This window comes from Notothenia coriiceps, unplaced genomic scaffold (genome assembly GCF_000735185.1).
Source record: "Notothenia coriiceps isolate Sejong01 unplaced genomic scaffold, NC01 NC01_scaffold00037250, whole genome shotgun sequence".
NCBI classification, from domain to species: Eukaryota; Metazoa; Chordata; class Actinopteri; order Perciformes; family Nototheniidae; genus Notothenia; species Notothenia coriiceps.
Window position 1 is genome coordinate 15,826,976 of NW_011369951.1, and position 18,024 is coordinate 15,844,999.

Genomic DNA, 18,024 nt, shown 5'->3' on the forward strand with positions numbered 1-18,024 from the left:
TGGTTTAGGAGGAGCTGAGGAAGCCACATCTGTTGGAGTAAACAAAACCTTTTTTGACATACCGGAACTGTCCTGCGTTTCCCAAGGACAACCGCAGCTAAACTTGAATGTTTTTCAACCTTTACGCGATATCAACGGCTAAACTTTTCAAAAGGAGGTTTCTAAACACAGCTGTTGTTTGTCACTATAGATGTGCGTTTCCTGATTCATCTTATTATCGCAAACTCGTACATCGACCTACCGCTCCTTTAGCTGGCTTTCATTTTGTTGCTGTTGAACTCTGCCCTTCATTATGAACCACGTTTCATTATAGGTAAAGTATGACATCGTTTTTTGGTGCGGGGTTGTGAAAGAAAAGTGTATATAGAGTAGTTTAAAGAAGCTGGGTGTGTTTTTAAGTGTAGGCTCCTCTGCCCTGTGATCTGCCAATTAATGCTCCACCCGCTGTCCGTGCGCAGGTGCATGCTTGGCCATGTTGTTCCACCTGTTCATACTCCTTCAACTCCTGTCATGTGGAGATCTGGCCTGTATGAGGAGGCTACTGTCCAACAATGAAGACAAGGAAGGTGAGATATTGTACTCAGATGTAGAAGAAGTACTCAGATGTTGATCAGAAGAAATAACAAAGTGAAAAGTAAAAAGTCCTGTATTCAAAATGTTACTCAAGTAAAAGTACAAAAGTATTGGCATCAACATATTCTTAAAGTACCACAAGTAAAAGTCCTGTATTCAAAATGTTACTCAAGTAAAAGGACAAAAGTATGGGCATTGAAATATACTTACAGTACCACAAGTAAAATTACACATGTAGATTTGCCCTTTTTCAGAATAATATAGTATTGATTATGTTTATTGAAGTGTTTTATCAAGCTGCTGAAGGTGGAACATATTGTAATCACTTTACTTACTGGTGGGTAGCATGTGAATTTAATCCGGGTGTAACTAAAGTCTTATTTAAGTGTTGATCATATTGTTCATATCTGCAAAGTAACTAAACTGATAAATGTAGTGCAGTAAAATGTTTACCTCTGAATTGTGATAGAGTAGAAGTACAAAGTAGCATAACATTGAAATACTCAGTTAAAGTACAAGTACCTCAAAATTGTATTTGTGTTTGAGTAAATGAACATACTTTCCACCACTGATTGTACTGAAGAAGGACATAAGACCTTACTTTAAACACTTTGAACATCACTTCTCCTGTAACCATGTCACCTAATTGGACTGTCATCCCAGTGTTTGTAGATGAAGGAAACGCAAACTCGTTCCTAGGTCGCCATCTGCTGTTCAACCGGTTTGACTTTGAGATTTTCGTTCCTGGAGATCTGGAAAGGGAGTGTAAGGAAGAAGTCTGCAATTATGAAGAAGCAAGGGAGATCTTTGAAAACATCCCAGATACAGTTGAGTGTTGATGTTCAGTGTGCTGCTCACTAAAGTCATTTCATGAGCATAAAGAGGGTTGCATCAACAGAATCACCATACTAATGATGCTTGGTTTTGCAGGATGCATTTTGGAAGCAATACACTGAAGGTAAGAGAAAAATATACATATCCCACTTATTACTTATGTCATTTGAATTTGGTATCTACTCAATGATGAGTGTGGTTTAAGGAGACTTGTGCCTTGCGAATTACAATTATGTTACTGGTGCTTTCAAAACTTGTTTCACCACATTTTCAATAGCTGATTTGAATATGAATGCTGGTTGCTTTCATTTTCGGTCATAACATCTCGGTCATGTGTTTAAGAAATGACTGAATTGTAAATATGTCTAATAAGTGTGTATCTGTTGCTGCTCGAATTTAACACAATCTTAAACGTAAATATCAGTATAAATTGAAAAAAGGAACACCCTGTGATATTCAGCTATCTGCTTTTTATCAAGTTGTTTGACTCACTCTGTCCACTGTCTGTTACTCACTGTAGTCTTTGATAATCCACAGATAAGAACAAGCATCCTTCACGGGTGGATGTTACATCTCTTTTGGTCGGACTGATTGCTGGTGGAGTGGCTCTTGTTATCATTTGCCTCCTGGTCTGGTATTTCTGTCATGGCAAATGCAAGAACAACTTCAGCCGTGCAAAGTAAGTGTGATATTACTATTAATAGCAGCTACATTATTCCTGCACACGTTCGCCATACTTTATAACTATAGACATCAAGAGAACTCTGTTTAACCTGAATACCTTTTAAGCGCCTTTTATATATAAAGTGGATACTTTTTCAGAGTTTGGACATTTTCATATGCAGACAACTGCAGTTTTAGCTGCGACCATTAGCTCTATACCTCTCTCTGTTGGTCAGTCCGTCAAAATGTGTCCATGGTTTGGCGCCCACAGTTCTGGCCCTAGGAGGCAGACATTTGGCATTGAGAGCAAATGTTTTGAGGCTGAAAATGTATGAACCAATAAGGTCTGGACACGTACATTGTCACAGCTTTTGCACATTTATGAACGTTACACCCGCATTGATTGTCCATTTATCATACCTCTTATAGCAACATGTTTCTGCTTCATGTCACACGTAATGTACATATAACACCTGGGAACATAGCCATTTAATATCTAAGTCAGTTTTATAACAAGAATAAAGTTCCACCTTTTCTATTTGAAGATATTAAGTCGGTCACATATGAATGACATGATGTGTATGTCTATGCTCCTCTCACAGCTCCATTCGGGTGCGATCCAGGAGGAGTAATGCTTCTCTAATAATACGACGGCTTGAGGAGGTTTCTTTGCAACCAGTCCACCCACATATACCCCCACCCCCTATGGATGAAATAGACCCCCCGGGATTGCCTTCCTATGAGCAGGCAATTGCAAAAAGTGGACCACATGACGCCCCACCTCCTCCATATCCCGGGTATTTACATATACATTTGTATTTACAGTTATGTCATGACTCATTTTCAAGTTTTTCTTGTATATGAGTCATAATGCAGTTACAAAAAGGTTTTTATATAGCATATTTGTATAACATCTTCTCTTACTTTGGTTTTAGCTCACGACCTGGAAGTATTCGGCGGTAGTATCTTCAGGACAACATCTCCCAAATGTCTATCAACATTAAACACACAATTTACAAATAACTTTTATACAGTGATTCTCTGCTTGGCAGTTTAGAATGTTTATCATCAACATATTGAAAACACCTCCTTCTGTTTATTCCTCTGATTATTTTTGTTATTCATAGATTTCTAATCTTTCTGGTTTGATGGCTTAATTTTTTCTCATCAGTTAAATCCCCCTTTGTTAACATCCTTGTGCCAAAGCGTAGTTTTGAGGTAACGTCTACAAACTATATTCCCAAGTCTGATTATTGTTTGTAATATAACACCTGTCCGCTGTTTTTTATTTAAATGTAAATGAAGAATCAATAATGTATTAGACAAGAGCGATTTCAGTTGCTGGAGTACTAAGGCCCTTAAGGAGCAGTTTCTTTAGACACAGCATGCACAGAAGGCCCGAGAGCAGGATTAGAAATCTTCTTAATTACAAGATAAGTATTAATTGCAGTTAAAGAGAGACGGACTGATTTGTTTAATCCATTAGCTTCCTGTCTCCTAAAGAAGGAAGACAAATAATTACAGCAACACTGATTTCAATGGCACCATGGTATGACTTATCATTCTGCCATACAGAAAAGGCTTTTAAGGATAGTACGGTAGTAAGTAGTAATAATTGTTTTATTTTGAAAGTGATTTTGTTGTTGGTTTATTCGTTTGTATTGTGTCAGGAATTTATGTATTTGTCATCAACTAATGAGGATGTTCTTCTGATATGTGAAGTCATGTTTACTTTAAATATATATATATTGTGGTCGATTATACCATGTAAAATAAATTGGTGGGAAGAAATGTTTACAATATTTAATATTTACGCATTATACATTTCTGCAAGAAGATAATAGCTTTTATTATATGAAATATAAAACATGTCAACAGTTGGGATGTAGCCCAACAGTTTGTCCTACATCTCACTTCAATGATATTTTTGAAGGAGCAATTTGACATGCCTGGTGGATGCTGCTGCTGTTTTCTCATCAGATGATGGAGAAAAGCAAGGTTTTAGAAGATATAATGTCCTTGTTAATTGTCAAAGTTGAATCATGACCTTGTGGGAAGTTATTGAGGAGTAATTTTGTTGAAGCTTCTTTTATAGGATTTTATAAATAAAACTAATATTTTAATTATGTTTTGTCTCATCTTTCAACTGTGTTTGTGTGTCCGAAATGGCTCTTCCCCCATTCTCATTTTCAAATGAAATGAAAATATGAGCAGTTATGAGGGCTTTGTCAGTCATTTTAGATTTGAAAAAAAGTGAACTATTTAAACCATGTTCACAGCATTGGGTTTTATTCTTCAATATACAGTTGCAAGAAAAAGTATGTGAACCCTTTGGAATTACCTGGATTCCTGCATAAGTTGGTCATAAAATGGAGGAAGCCACTGCTGTCCAGAAAAAACATTGCTGCACGTTTGAAGTTTGCAAAAGAGCACCTGGATGTTCCACAGCACTACTGACAAAATATTCTGTGGACAGATGAAACCAAAGTTGAGTTGTTTGGAAGGAACACACAACGCTATGTGTGGAGAAAAAAAGGCACAGCACACCAACATCAAAACCTCATCCCAACTGTGAAGTATGGTGGAGGGAGCATCATGGTTTGGGGCTGCTTTGCTGCCTCAGGGCCTGGACAGATTGCCATCATCGACGGAAAAATGAATTCTCAAGTTTATCAAGACATTTTGCTGGAGAACTTAAGGCCATCTGTCCACCAATTGAAGCTCAACAGAAGATGGGTGATGCAACAGGACAACGGCACAGAAGTAAATCAACAACAGAATGGCTTCAACAGAAGAAAATACGCCTTCTGGAGTGGCCCAGTCAGAGTCCTGACCTCAACCCAATTGAGATGCTGTGGCATGTCCTCAAGAGAGCGATTCACACCAGACATCCCAAGAATATTGCTGAACTGAAACAGTTTTGTAAAGAGGAATGGTCCAAAATTCCTCCTGACCGTTGTGCAGGTCTGATATGCAACTATAGGAAACGTTTGGTTGAGGTTATTGCTGCCAAAGGAGGGTCAACCAGTTATTAAATCCAAGGGTTCACATACTTTTTCCACCCTGCACTGTGAATGTTTACATGGTGTGTTCAATAAAAACATAAAAACATATAATTGTTTGTGTGTTTTTAGCTTAAGCAGACTGTGTTTGTCTATTGTTGTGACTTAGATGAAGATCAGAACACATTTTATGACCAATTTATGCAGAAATCCAGGTAGTTCCAAAGGGTTCACATACTTTTTCTTGCAACTGTATATTGTATTTACGTAAAATTATTTAAACCAATATTAAGATTTTACAGCTTTGAACTCAAATGTATGTTATCTCCAGGGCCTCCAGGCCTACATTTCCAAAATGACAAACCGGTTATCAATAGCTGCTGATGAAAGAACAAACATTATTTTAAAATAAATTAAAGCTGGCATACCAAACACCAAACAGGCTCTAGTGACTTTTAAAACAGGAGGTCTCAAAAATGTACATCTTTGAAATATTGTTCAGTGTTTTTGGAAATATTTAGACACAATTTCATAACTTTATTAAAGCAGAAACAGTCTATAACACATGTTTGCCAACTGGAATGTTTGGATTGTATGACATTGTAGAAACAAAGTTTTGAAATCTCATATGATGTCAAAAACAGGCTGATAAAGTTTTGGTGGAAGAAAGGAAAACTGCAAAACTTCCAGTCAAAGTCTGCGGTGCATCCTGGGAAATCAACCAACATGGGTACGTGAAACCATGCAGGGCTTGCACTGCTCTCATGACGGGAGATGAACGAAAATTAAACGAAATCCCCCATACTCAAGGTACACTTTTATCCAGGATATAGCACGACTTCACGGCGGCTTTGCGGACTGTGCAGTGCTCAGACGGGACTCCCTATCCTGGTCGCTCGGTCGGTTGGTGGGTCGGACCCCCGGGCTGCTACGATGTGTGTCCGCTGCTCCACGAAGCTCCGCCGTGGAAGTGAATCTTTCACCGGATGATGGACAGGAACTACCCGACCTCCAGCTTTGCGGACGCGCTGGCTCCACCAGCACAGACCGTCGCTTATTGGGCCTATGACCGCAGCACCGCTAGTGTCAAGCCAAGGTAAAAGATAAAGGAGAGGGCACTTTCCCAAGGAAATATCGGTGATGGAGGGCCTAGCTTTGCAGTGGGGAGAAAAGTGCATTTGTGTTTATTGCCAACTCTGAAGGAATTTGAGACATAACCGGAATTTGCTCGGAGTTGTGGAGGCTTTGACTTGTTGTTTATTAGCCGTGTGTAACTGCCTCCCACCTTGCTAGTTTTCGCTAGCACACCACCTCTTCAGCATGGTCATTTACAGAGTTAGTGCTAACCAGAAAGGCGCATTATTTCACATATGTAAACATTCGTCCAGCTAGACAGCTTAAACATTAAAAATGTTATCGGCTTGTTTTCTTAACCCTCAGGTGATCGCCAATGCCTAAACAATATAGGTAACTAGCTACCAATGCTACTCATGTCAGTTGTGGCACTTCAAATAAGTGTTGTATGGCTACTGGTGTTGTTTCCAAAGAGCTAACAGACGACGTGTCGGAGTTTGTACATATTTATTTAATGTGCCCGTTAAATGTCCAATGCTACCGTTGAGATAATTTTAACTTGTTTTTATTTTATAAAACAAACATAGCAAATGTAAACACACAAACTGCCAACATTGTAGCTAGAACTCTAATTTAGTCCTACTGGATTATTATGCGCTACTCCACAGTGTATTAATTAACAGGGATCACACTTAACAAAACTGGGGTAGCTGATACAAAAAAGTAAGATTGTGCTCACAGACACGAATAAAAGCAGCACTTGTACATGAAAGCCTAAACTATAAAGACCAGCGCAAATAAAGTTATCCACTAAATGATGCTGCAGGCAGGATGACTAAATCTGTGTTTGATGAGTAATACTTATTACTCTTCACTCCCTATTGAAGATGATGTATTAGATGAAGCATCTGTGTGCCACTTTATAAGGTACACCAGTAAAATGCAATTCCATTCAACAGATCAATCATCCACTTTTCACAAGATAATAATGGGATGTTTTAGAGGTTGTAGTTTGGAGTGGCATGTGGTGTATTAATCTGCATTATATGGAGAGGTGTTTGAAATGCTTTGTCCACCTGATTACTTACATGAGAGGGAGGAATATTAGGAACGCATTTCAATATAATGCAGTCCAGTACAACTCTACGAAGAAAAAGAGGCAGATTACTCTCTTTCAACACTCCGTTCTTCCACAGATGTTTACCTTATGGCAAAAAGCGAACACTTCAGATCAGGATGGCTGCATCTGATTACCTCTGACTTTCCAATGAATTTTCTCCCGAGAGAATATATAGTCACTGCCTTTTCACTAACTTTTTTTCATAATTGTCTCAGATTACACACATTGTCAGAGCAATGTTTTTTATGTGCATGAACAACAGTAACTCGTGAATTCAACAATTCAGAAACCACTTTAACATCTATCCAGATTTTCACAAGAACTATGAACTTCTATAGTTGGTTATTTACCTAAATGTTTAATAAAGCATACACAGTCATATCGCAAAAACTCTCATTATTTCCACTACAGAATAAAATCACAATTTGTTTTACTTTGTTCGTCTCCGTTTTTACTAAGAACAGTGGCCATAGTACACAGTGAACAGTGGATAGTTGGATGCTTCAGTGCTGCTTGTAAAGATGCATGCTTTTATGAATGTGTTGTGTGTTGATGCAGTTCCAGTTATGGTGCAGCACACCTTGATGCAGAGCTCCTTCAGCGGCAAAGCTACACTTCAAGCCACCAGCTTCCCACCTACACTACTACACATCTTGCTGCTCCAGCAGGTGAGTTATGAATGCTATGCAACGCATTGTTTTTAAAGGTTCAGTTCACGCAAATTATAATACATTTAATCTGTCACTTATTTCTAGTGGTGTATGCTGTGGTTTGAGATATCACTTTGTTAGTGTTTATAAATATATAAAGGATCTATAAAGGACTGAAATACACAGGCCTGGTTGTGGACAGTTTTATTGTGGTATTTTATTCAGTTTAAAAACTAATTACAGCCTTAGTTTGTATTTGTTGTCAACCAATATATAGTTTCCTGTTATCACTAGGGTCAAAGGAGATGATTTTTTTTTAGCAATTGTGATATATATATATATGTAACTATTTAAGTAACTTAGTAGTTAGCACATAGGTATGTCTGTACTTTGTTGCCCCTTTCTTTGCTTATCCTTCTCTCCCTCTTTTAACAGGAGCACTTGACTCAAGCATTAATACTTCTGAGACCTCAATCATGAGCTTCCTGTCAGCCATGGAATCCAGAAGCCTTCAGGCTGGTCCTGTTAGTGCCTCACTGTTTCCCCCTTTTAGACCCCCATCATGGCCTGCTGGTGAGAACACATCCACTCATTCTGTTATTCACATGCTGCTTACATGTCACACATTTTTTAATAGGTGTTTTTTATATGCATTTAGTCTTCTTATTTTATTTGATGTATCTTAAATAACCTGACTTCGGTACAGATTGAATATGTGTCACAGATTGTGAATACATTATCACATACTTTGAGCTAAGTTTATGGTGTTTTTTGTCTATTTGTGAGAAACATATTAACTGATGATTTTGCCAGTTTATCCAATAATCTAATACCCGAAATAGATGATTGGCTCGCTACCAAATAAAGGAACTTTGCATCATATGATTTCATAAAAGATTGTTGTAAATATTTTAAACTAGGCTAAAAGGCTTTCACAGACCAAAAAAGGTTGTTGATTTGGTTGTATCTATTGTGTACAGAGATTTAATTCATTCTGCTTGGTTCATATCTCTTCACGTTGCCTGTTGTGTCCTAACTTTCTGTATCCTGTGTAATGCAGGTACCAACTCCTCCGCCACAGAGCTGTATTTGACTGGTGCACTGCCTTCTACTGCCACTTTCTCCTCTCCTGCTGCTCTGTCCTCCTATCAGCACACTGGTGCCTACCCTTCCAGGAGTTATGCTACCAACCCATCCATGGCTCTCCAGGATCCTGCCTTCAGCACTTCCACCAATGGCCTGTTTTCTCACCATGACCCTCTCCTTCATCTCAAACCAGGCCAGGGCGTGCTTCCCACTGCACTTGCCTTCAATCATCTCTCTTCCTCTGCTTTAGCCTCGGCTCTCCCTGTCCAGTCCTCCACCTACCGATCAGCCCAGGAGTCAGCTCCCCACCTCCTGCAGCCCCAGTTCAGCCTGCTACCCTCGGCCCTGCCTGCTCCTCATGGTGCATCACAGCCCTATGGAGCAGCCGTTTTCTCAGGCTCTATTGAGAGAGCTCTTCAGCGTGAATGTAGTGTGATCAAACACCACCAGAGGCCTTCTAGTAGCCACACAGCCTCAGAGCAACTTCCCAATTCAGAGCACTCCTTACAGGGGTACTTTGGTTCTGGCAGTGAAGCGGATGTGGCCTACCAGCAGGACCCATCCCGTCAGACCCCGGTGTCCTGTAGCACCAGCGCAGGAGCAGATTCCTCTCAAGGGGTCCATCGTGCTCCACAAACCAAAACAGACTCAGTAACTCAAGCTAAAGACTGCTCTTCCGAACTAGCTCCCCACACTGCTGGTGGTGAAGAGAGTCACGAGCAGAACCTGACAGGAGCGTCTCCTGACCGGTACTCCTCCCCAGGACAGAAGCAGAACTCAGTCATTGCTAACCAGCAGTCAGTCCAGCTCTCCAGCCTCATGTCCAGCAGTTTAGCTCAAACCTATATCACCTCCCAGACCCAGCCACATCCCCCCCATTCAACCTCAGACAAACACTCCCCACTTTACGAGACTCTCCCTTCCCTCTCCAGCCAGTCTGACAATGTGGCTTCTGTTAGTCAGACTCTTGTTTACTCCTCAAGTCCCAGACTTAGCCAGGAGCAGGAGATCCAGTATGGAGCCCAGGTTCAGGGCTTGTGTCGGGGGAATCTCTCTGAGAACTACCCCACATCACACTCTCAGGGGCAAACTTTAGTGACTCAGAGCTACGCCACAGGACAATCCCTTAACCTTAACTCATCGTACCCAACCACATGTGTGCAGAGTCTGCCCACATCAAATTCTTCACAGGACTACACCCTCATGCAAGCCTCAGTGGGAGGTAAAACACATGGCACGCTATCCCAGCAGCACACACAGCCCCATAAATATGTTTTGTCTGCACCATTGCCTGCCTACTCTTTAACTTCTCAAGCCTTACAAAACAACATCAGATCCTCAATACAGGACATAAAGCCAACTTATGGCAAACAGAAACCTGGAGAGCTTCCAATCCAGGACATAGATGCTCTCCAGCAAGCATCAATGGAGGCCTCTGCTGCAGCTAGCAATATGTCTGCTCACAACAATGTCATCTATGTAGTTTCAAAAATGGACGATCATCACAAAACACAAAGCGTAATCCGAAGCAACTCGCGTTCTGATGATCAGATCATGGTACTGGGTCACACAAACGCAGCACAGGTTAAAGATGAAAGGATGGGTTCTCTGAGCCAACAGCACATTCATCTAAGCAGTGCCAATGGTCAGGACACTACCAACACAAAAACGACAAACTCCAGTATCATATCTTCACATTTACACCTTAGCTCAGAACAGCTAAAGCAGCACACCTCTTTTCAACTGAAGTCTCCTGAGCAAAATCAACAAAACCACCAGAATCATTCTCAGTCCCAGAGCCCAATAGCCCACCCCCAATATATCACCGTCCCCAGCACTCAGGTTTTTCTCGAGCCCAACCAGATGATTCTGCTCCAGCAGCCCCTTGTCCATCATAGTCAAAACTCTTCAAAGGTGCTATCAGTGCAAGGTATCCAACAAGCTCAAGATCTAGGCCCTGTTCATGTCCAGTATCTGCAGATGGGCAGAGAACTAATGGGTCAAGGCATCACTGAAACCCAGAGGCAGCAGGGCACAGTAGAGTCCGAACAAGGATGCTCTGATTCCTCTAAACACCACTACAGCCATTCAAACCAGCAGCCACATGATGCCAAAAACCACTTTGCTCTCAACTCCATTTGCTTCCCAGACTCCATGCTTCTTGCAGATGACAGAACTATTTTGTCAAATGTCGATGATATTCTCGCCGCTACGGTGGCAGCCTGTGGCGTCGCGCCCCAAGATTTTGTCAAAGCGACATCCTCTGCTGAGGCAGAATTGGCAGTGATGGCAAGACCCATTGATTCTGAAGGTCACTACCAGACCGTGGATATAAGGCACATGTCACCTAGTTTCTCCTCTGCACAACAGTCAATCATGACCAACACTAACTCTCACAACATGACTATGACACTAAATGGAGTTCGGATGACCACAGACTGCCACGGTCAGCCTGTGCACCACAACAACAGTTCTGAACTTGACACAAATGGAGATGGGGGAGGCTCTGAGAATGACTTTCACTTAGCTGGGCAGGTGTATGACCCCCAAGGTTTCCAGAGTAGAGTCAAAGGGAATGCAAAAACAACAGAGGACAGCCTCATGGAAAACTCAGGGGGTGAAGAGTTTCCAAAAAAGAAGGCTCGCTCTAAGTCCCTCACCAAACCAGGTGGTTCTGAGGAGGACGGTGGACAGGCCAAACCAGCGAAGCGTGGCGGGCAGACAAAGCGTCAGAACTCCAGGGGTAGTGACGCCAGCTCGCCATCTGCTTCACAAGGTGTGTTTGATGGTTGTCCGCAGCAGGAGAGAATCAGACAGAAGATCCGCGAAGTGGAAGAGAAACAGCCCGAGGTCAAAACTGGATTCATAGGCTCTTTCCTGGACTTCATCAAATCAGGCCCCAAACAGCAATACTCTCCAAATCCTACGCGGACTACCAGTCGCCCGAGAAAGCCCTGCACCTCCTCCTCCTCTTCCTCCTCCTCCTCCTCCTCATCCTCCTCCAACAAACCACAGCTGTGTGCTTTACCTTCTTTGCCTCCCAAACTACAGACTCTGCCCGGGCCCATGATAACTCAGGAGAGCCCAGGTGTGAGCTCCCATCAGAAACGTCTGGAGGAAGATCTGCAGAAGAACCTGGAGACTCTGCCATCCTTCAGCTCGGATGAGGAGGAGAACACTGGGAAGAACCAGGCCCTGAGGAACAGCATCAGCTCAGCACTCTCCGCTCTGGATGAGTCTTCAGATCGGAAATCCAGGCCAGGTAATAATACGCTGCTTAAGCTTGTCAGGAGCTGCCAATATTTATAACATGCATTAACAATCTTTTATATTATTATCCCTCCATTTAATTTCTGATTTATAATGTATTTTTAAATACAATTTTGAAAATGATAACAAATCCTAAAAGTAACTTGAGTCTAGACTTCCTGTTATACTTCCCTGTGTGATAACCCTGTAAAACTGGGTAACAGTATTCTTTGCTGTGCTGTTTTTGGAACTTCATCATACCCGAGTTTTCTTTTGGTACGTTTTGTGAATAAATGCTGTCTGAAATCTTTTGATTTATCGTACATAAAAGGGGTATAGTCAGGGGTGCACATAACTGGTACGCAGGTACGCATGCGCGGCAACAATCTGAAATGCGTACCGTCACTTGTGTCACAAAGCGCATTTGCGTACCGACGTACTTGTGAAGCTTTTCCAGAAGACTATTAGATCACCGGACGACAGAGTCGGTCTCCGTGTGCACAGACAGGGCTGCTGTCGTCGGTCTGTACAACGGAATTGGCCCAAAACTACGCCAACCGACTGCGGAGGGGGACTCCACCCCTTCACTGGAGAACTGCGCTAAAACAGCTGATCACAGCGTTCACGCTCTGTGGTCATGAAGTACTCCACTAGCCCCCCCCGTCGACTTTCCTGAAGTAGGCTACTCCACTAGCAACCCCCGCCCCCCCGTTGACGTTCGCGATACAGAGGGCTTCATCAAATAACTTTGAGTGGAGCCAGAAGTTGGAGTACCAAACACTGACTCCAGGTACTCATCTGAGTACCTCACTGAGAAAGTTATGTGCACCCCTGGGTGTAGCTACGTTTTTCATGTTACTTTCTGAAAATGCTTTTCTCCAATACATTCATATATTTGCAACTCTTCTCTAGATGACCACATGCCTGGTCCGATGATGAAGCCAGACCAAGTTCCCACCATGCCCCTCACCGTCCCGCTGACCTGTTTGCCGCGGGTTACCATTCCTATACAGACAGCAACTGCTGTGTCGTTAGGGAATGTGTTTGTGGTTAATGAGGAGGTTAAACAGACCCCACCGGGACAGCTAGCTGTGGAGCTGATGAGTGTGGCCATCGAGGGGCTGACTGACGAGGAGCTGTCAGACAGCGGGGGGGAGGGCATGTACCGGGAGAGAGACGAGTTTGTCGTCAGGAACGAGGATATCGAAAACTTGAAGGTAAGGCCTTTGGAAAACATGAACTGTAAATGAATGTTTGTGAACATGAATATTGATGTTCAGCAGCATTTGGGATAGTCGTGCCACATCTTGTGTTTACTTGTAGTTAAACATTTATTATTACATTTTTCTCTTAGACTGATCGTCCATGCTGAACGATGCTCTACACTGTGTTTTGTGAATGTTTCCAGGTGACAATGAGATCAGGCAGCGAGCCTCCAGCCATCTGGAAAGTCCAGAAGGCTCTGCTGCAGAAATTTGTGCCGGAGTTGAGGGATGGAAAGAGAGTCTTCTCAGCCACCAACAGTGTAAGTTAAAGCAGACTCACCAATAGACGTGTGTGCGTTCAGGAGTATTAAATCGTTCTCAAATGTTTCTTTATACTGCGCCAGGTAACATGTTGTTTTTCTTTGTGTGTAGTATCTTGGGTACTTTGGTGACGCCAAAACGATGTACCAGAGGGTGTATGTGAAGTTTTTGGACACAGTCAACAAAAGGGAGTATGTACGAGTTTGTAGTCGGAAGCCACGCTGCAAGCCTATGAGCTCGCTAAGGTACGCTTTGAGCACTGACTGATTTGATACTGGTTTTTTTGTTTTAAAAAATGACTCTTCAGTGGTATTTCTTTATTTGATTCTGCCTCCCAGGGGTGTTCAGGTGAAAACTTTGCTGGGCTTGACAGCTGCCCCTCCCTCAGTCTCCCAAAGCCAAAAGCCTCGACCCAAACAACTGAAGCCCAGAGCAGAGCCCCCGCCTAAGAAGAGGAGGAAATGGAAGGAGGCGCTTTCCCCTGCTGCCTCTGGATCATCTGCAGATGAGGGTGGTGACGATGATGGTAAAGAAGCCTTTTAACTTATCTTGTTAAATCCATTTTGAATATAAGTAGAAAATATTGTAGTTCTTAATCTTACCCCCCTCTCTCACTCACACACACACACACACACACACACACACACACACACACACACACACACACACACACACACACACACACACACACTCTTAGAGTTGACCCCACCAGTGCCATTTGCTTCACGGCTTCTCAACACGCGAACCATGAAGGAGACATTCAGGAGCTTCGTGGAACTGCTCATCAGCATTGCCTTAGACGAGGATGTGATGACTGCTCTTGAGAGGGCAAATGGTGAGTGAATTGACTCTGTATTTCTCTCCACTGGTGTCTCCCTTCCCCTGCCTTGCAAATAGCATAAATGTTTGCCAAAAATGGTGGTGAGTCAGTATTACAGTTATGATAACTTGCTAAATGGTCTTGTTTCAGATGAGTTGCTGCTGCCACCTATGAAAAGAGTGGATGAGATGATCACTGACAACAGGAAGCGCCTGCTTCACAAGCTGCACATAGGGCAGGTCCTAAAGGTTGGTGTGATTTGGGGCATGATTTTCACTTCAAAAGGCTTCGTCACAGTAAAAGTGAAAAACCTCTATGTATTAAAGCCATTAAGGTCTTCATCAGGCAGAAATACATACTGTAATGATTTCCTCTAGAGCTCATTTTTTTATACATGTCAGCAAGTAGACAGATGGTCAGTGTTGATGAGTCAGTCACATGATCTGTGTAAACAGGTTAAGTCACATGGCAGACTGTCTTGCAACGAGGGAACCACACATTAAAAATAATAACTCAATATTAGGTCAGAACAGCAATAAATTCATAAAGAAATATCGAAATCCTCTAAATATTTTTACAATAGTTTACAAAACAAACGGGGAAGACTGCACGCTGTTTTTTGAAATACTCGAGAACACCAGAGCACCTTTTCCACTACCAAACAGCACTACAGCTGTTTGTGAATGCAGTGCACAAACCCAAGTCTCCCTCCCGTTGTGTCTTTAGACGGCCCTAGACGGCTTCCCAGAGATCTCAGTCGTGACTGAACTGAAGAAGGACAGGGAAACCCCGGCCTTTAAAGTGCGTCTCAGCGGGAGGGCCTACAACAAGAAAACCCTGAAGCCCTACAAGATGCCCAACAAAGTGCCACAGGTGAGACTGGATACTGTTTTGGTCATATTCACTGTGCAGTCATATGTCCAGCAGAGGGCGCCGTGTCAGCATTTCACTCCTCTCTTCATTCTCCTGAGCACTGAAGCCACAGTGCCCTTTCCTTTGGCGATTTGATCTTTAAAAATAATGTTCAAATGTCCTTGAATAACATTGTGTGGATTTTCCCTTTTTCTAGGAGTATACAGTGGACCAGCAGAAAACTCAGTGGTTCTCTCTGTACCACTCTCTGCAGCATTACAAGTACCACACGTACCTCATGTGTAAGGATGAGGTGAGATATGCGTCCTTGTGTATATGCCTACTTTTCTAACTTGTTCTGAATGTAATGATTTGACTAGGCTTAGAAGGTTTCCTTTTAGATTCTTAATATTCTGGTAAACTTTGCTCTATTTAGCTCTTTTGTTAAAACATTTCTGTTTGTGTTCTGCACTCCAGATCGCGTCTCTGCAGGTGCAGACAGGACACCTGGGGCAGGAGGAGACGGTTCAGAGGTGTCTGCAGAACGGAGCTTGGGTAGAGGGGCTCTTCGATCGCTTCGGAGAGTTAATAAATCAAGTGCAGCAGGCCTGCCGATGATCCCACCTTCACAAGCTCAACTTTAAACAACCAAGTCCAACACTTAAAAACATGAGGATGCCTTCAGTTCAAAATGTCAGCAGATAAGGGTGGGGTTGGTCTCTCCTTTCAACCACAGAGAGATTTTTATCAGGGACCTGTCTTCTGACTTTTATAAAAGACGCTGGGATTCCTCTGGCTTAAAGTGGCAGCAGGGGAACAGCCGGACAGCAGAGAAGTCAAAAGTCTGATCCCAGCAGAAAGCAGAGACTTGATCAACGCAGGATAAGGACTTCGGTATTCGAAGTATTTTTGGACGACTTCCATATAATGCTTCTTCCCCTATCTTTGTAGGTTTTTGTAGTCACAAGCCCACTTTTTATGGGCCTTTTTCATAGATTTATAATGAGTTTTGAAATGTTCAATTTTGTAGTTAAATGCCATATTATAACCAGTGAGTACTAACCAGATAGAAAGCAATTGGCATAGGAAGTAGAGCACAGCAAATAAAATGCAGAAATACAATTGCCTACAGTTATAATAAGCCTTCGTCAATCATTGATAAGGAGGCTCGCATACTGAGAAGTTGATTTATTGTAAAAAAAGAAAAAAAAATCTATATTATATTATGTATAACCGTAGATATATACCGTTTGTAAAATGTCCATTTATTAATGGACCGCCAACTTATATATAATGTACATTTTGTATAAAAGAAAAGGGGTGTGGGAACTGCAGCGATTCACTTAAGGAGGGATTTCTGTTCTGTATCTATAGTGAGGATTAACGTTTATGCTTCAAACACCCATTTGCTTTTAAGATGCAAGCCAGTGCTCCAGTACTGCTTTTTAAATGTCTTAATCAAATACTATGACGTTGAGTTACCTGAGGGGAAAATGAAACAAAGAAAAGTTGTCTTTATACTCTTTTACAGACATAGGCCACATTTTATGACAAATAGATATATATTTTTCACAGAGGTAAATATTATGTTCTCATTACAATTTCTAAGACACTTTTTAATTGTTTTTTCACGCTTTTCTAAAATTGACTTTTCAAGTTAATTTTATGCTATCAAAAATAATCTTGTTCTTTACAGATGCAGTTTGTAAATAAAGTGCCGCATGTATTAAATGACTGCTTTGTTATGTTCATCTCTGTGACCGTTTCATCTCAAAATAATTTTGGACCGGAGTTTGATTCAACAGATTAAAACAATGATGTAGTCTTAGTTTGGAGGGCTTTTCTTAATGTCATTACCATACTTTACACCTTCTGAACAGGAGTACAGTCTATCTGTGTGGATTATTTTATTTTGAAATACTTTCACTTGGAAGACCGTTTCTAATTTGAGCAATTAGAGAAGGACCTGGCAAGAGTGTTTGGTATAATAATACAGTCACTCTATTACACAGACTCCAATTTAGTTGATGTTTTTTTCATAGGGCATGTCTTAGATAAATTTGAGAGGTAATATTACCATCCTTCCTCGTTCTGTTATGATGTAAACACCTTGAAAAGCATCAACTTTGATTCCTGGGATCCCAGGAAAGCACAATAAGATCAGATTTGTGCTTTCCTGGTTTTCTTCATATACTGATTCATACTAAATACAACTGCTTGTTGGAGTGTGCACTTAAAGGTCCCCTATTATACTGTTTTTCATTAATATGTTACAGGTCTCAGATACAAAACATGTCTCTGAAGTGTTTGGCTCGAAATACCAAACAGATCAACCATTGCAGCATTACCCATAATCCCCTCTGTTTCAGCTCTGTTTCCAAAGTGCTGATTCTCTGTTTGTTACTTCAGATGAAAATAAGGAGCCCCTCCCCACGCCCCTCTGAGAGATATTTGGTTAAAAAGAACACAATGGTGCTCTAGGAGGAGATTCAGTTGATAAGGTGGGGGGGGGGGTTACCTTGGTTGGTGATTGGCTAATGGCCAAAAAATCGTTATGACATCACAAAGTGGCCGA

At 41.8% G+C, this 18,024-nt stretch overlaps 2 protein-coding genes across 2 annotated transcripts; both read left to right on the plus strand.

Moving 5' to 3' along the window:
- Window positions 1-4,180, plus strand: prrg4 (proline rich Gla (G-carboxyglutamic acid) 4 (transmembrane)). Its single transcript, XM_010796485.1, has 7 exons — window positions 1-313; window positions 459-566; window positions 1,237-1,400; window positions 1,504-1,531; window positions 1,945-2,086; window positions 2,673-2,867; window positions 3,006-4,180. The coding sequence occupies exons 2-7, from the start codon at window positions 473-475 to the stop codon at window positions 3,031-3,033; spliced, it is 651 nt and encodes a 216-aa protein (XP_010794787.1). The 5' UTR covers window positions 1-313; window positions 459-472; the 3' UTR covers window positions 3,034-4,180.
- A 1,537-nt stretch (window positions 4,181-5,717) lies between these two features.
- Window positions 5,718-17,227, plus strand: qser1 (glutamine and serine rich 1). Its single transcript, XM_010796486.1, has 13 exons — window positions 5,718-6,168; window positions 7,825-7,934; window positions 8,352-8,489; window positions 8,977-12,264; window positions 13,164-13,468; window positions 13,660-13,776; window positions 13,889-14,022; window positions 14,116-14,303; window positions 14,475-14,612; window positions 14,748-14,845; window positions 15,324-15,470; window positions 15,667-15,762; window positions 15,927-17,227. Exons 1-13 carry the CDS (start codon window positions 6,059-6,061, stop codon window positions 16,065-16,067), a joined length of 5,010 nt encoding a protein of 1,669 aa, XP_010794788.1. The 5' UTR covers window positions 5,718-6,058; the 3' UTR covers window positions 16,068-17,227.
- Window positions 17,228-18,024: the final 797 nt, after the last annotated feature.

Bases quoted from the DNA above. Each gene is read 5' to 3' on its own strand.
- prrg4 (XM_010796485.1), top strand. From the start codon at position 473: ATGTTGTTCCACCTGTTCATACTCCTTCAACTCCTGTCATGTGGAGAT. The intron at 1,532-1,944 runs GTAAGAGAAAAA...GATAATCCACAG, and splicing joins TTGGAAGCAATACACTGAAG to ATAAGAACAAGCATCCTTCA. The intron at 2,087-2,672 runs GTAAGTGTGATA...CTCCTCTCACAG, and splicing joins AACAACTTCAGCCGTGCAAA to CTCCATTCGGGTGCGATCCA.
- qser1 (XM_010796486.1), top strand. From the start codon at position 6,059: ATGATGGACAGGAACTACCCGACCTCCAGCTTTGCGGACGCGCTGGCT. The intron at 6,169-7,824 runs GTAAAAGATAAA...GTGTTGATGCAG, and splicing joins ACCGCTAGTGTCAAGCCAAG to TTCCAGTTATGGTGCAGCAC. The intron at 14,846-15,323 runs GTTGGTGTGATT...TTGTGTCTTTAG, and splicing joins ACATAGGGCAGGTCCTAAAG to ACGGCCCTAGACGGCTTCCC.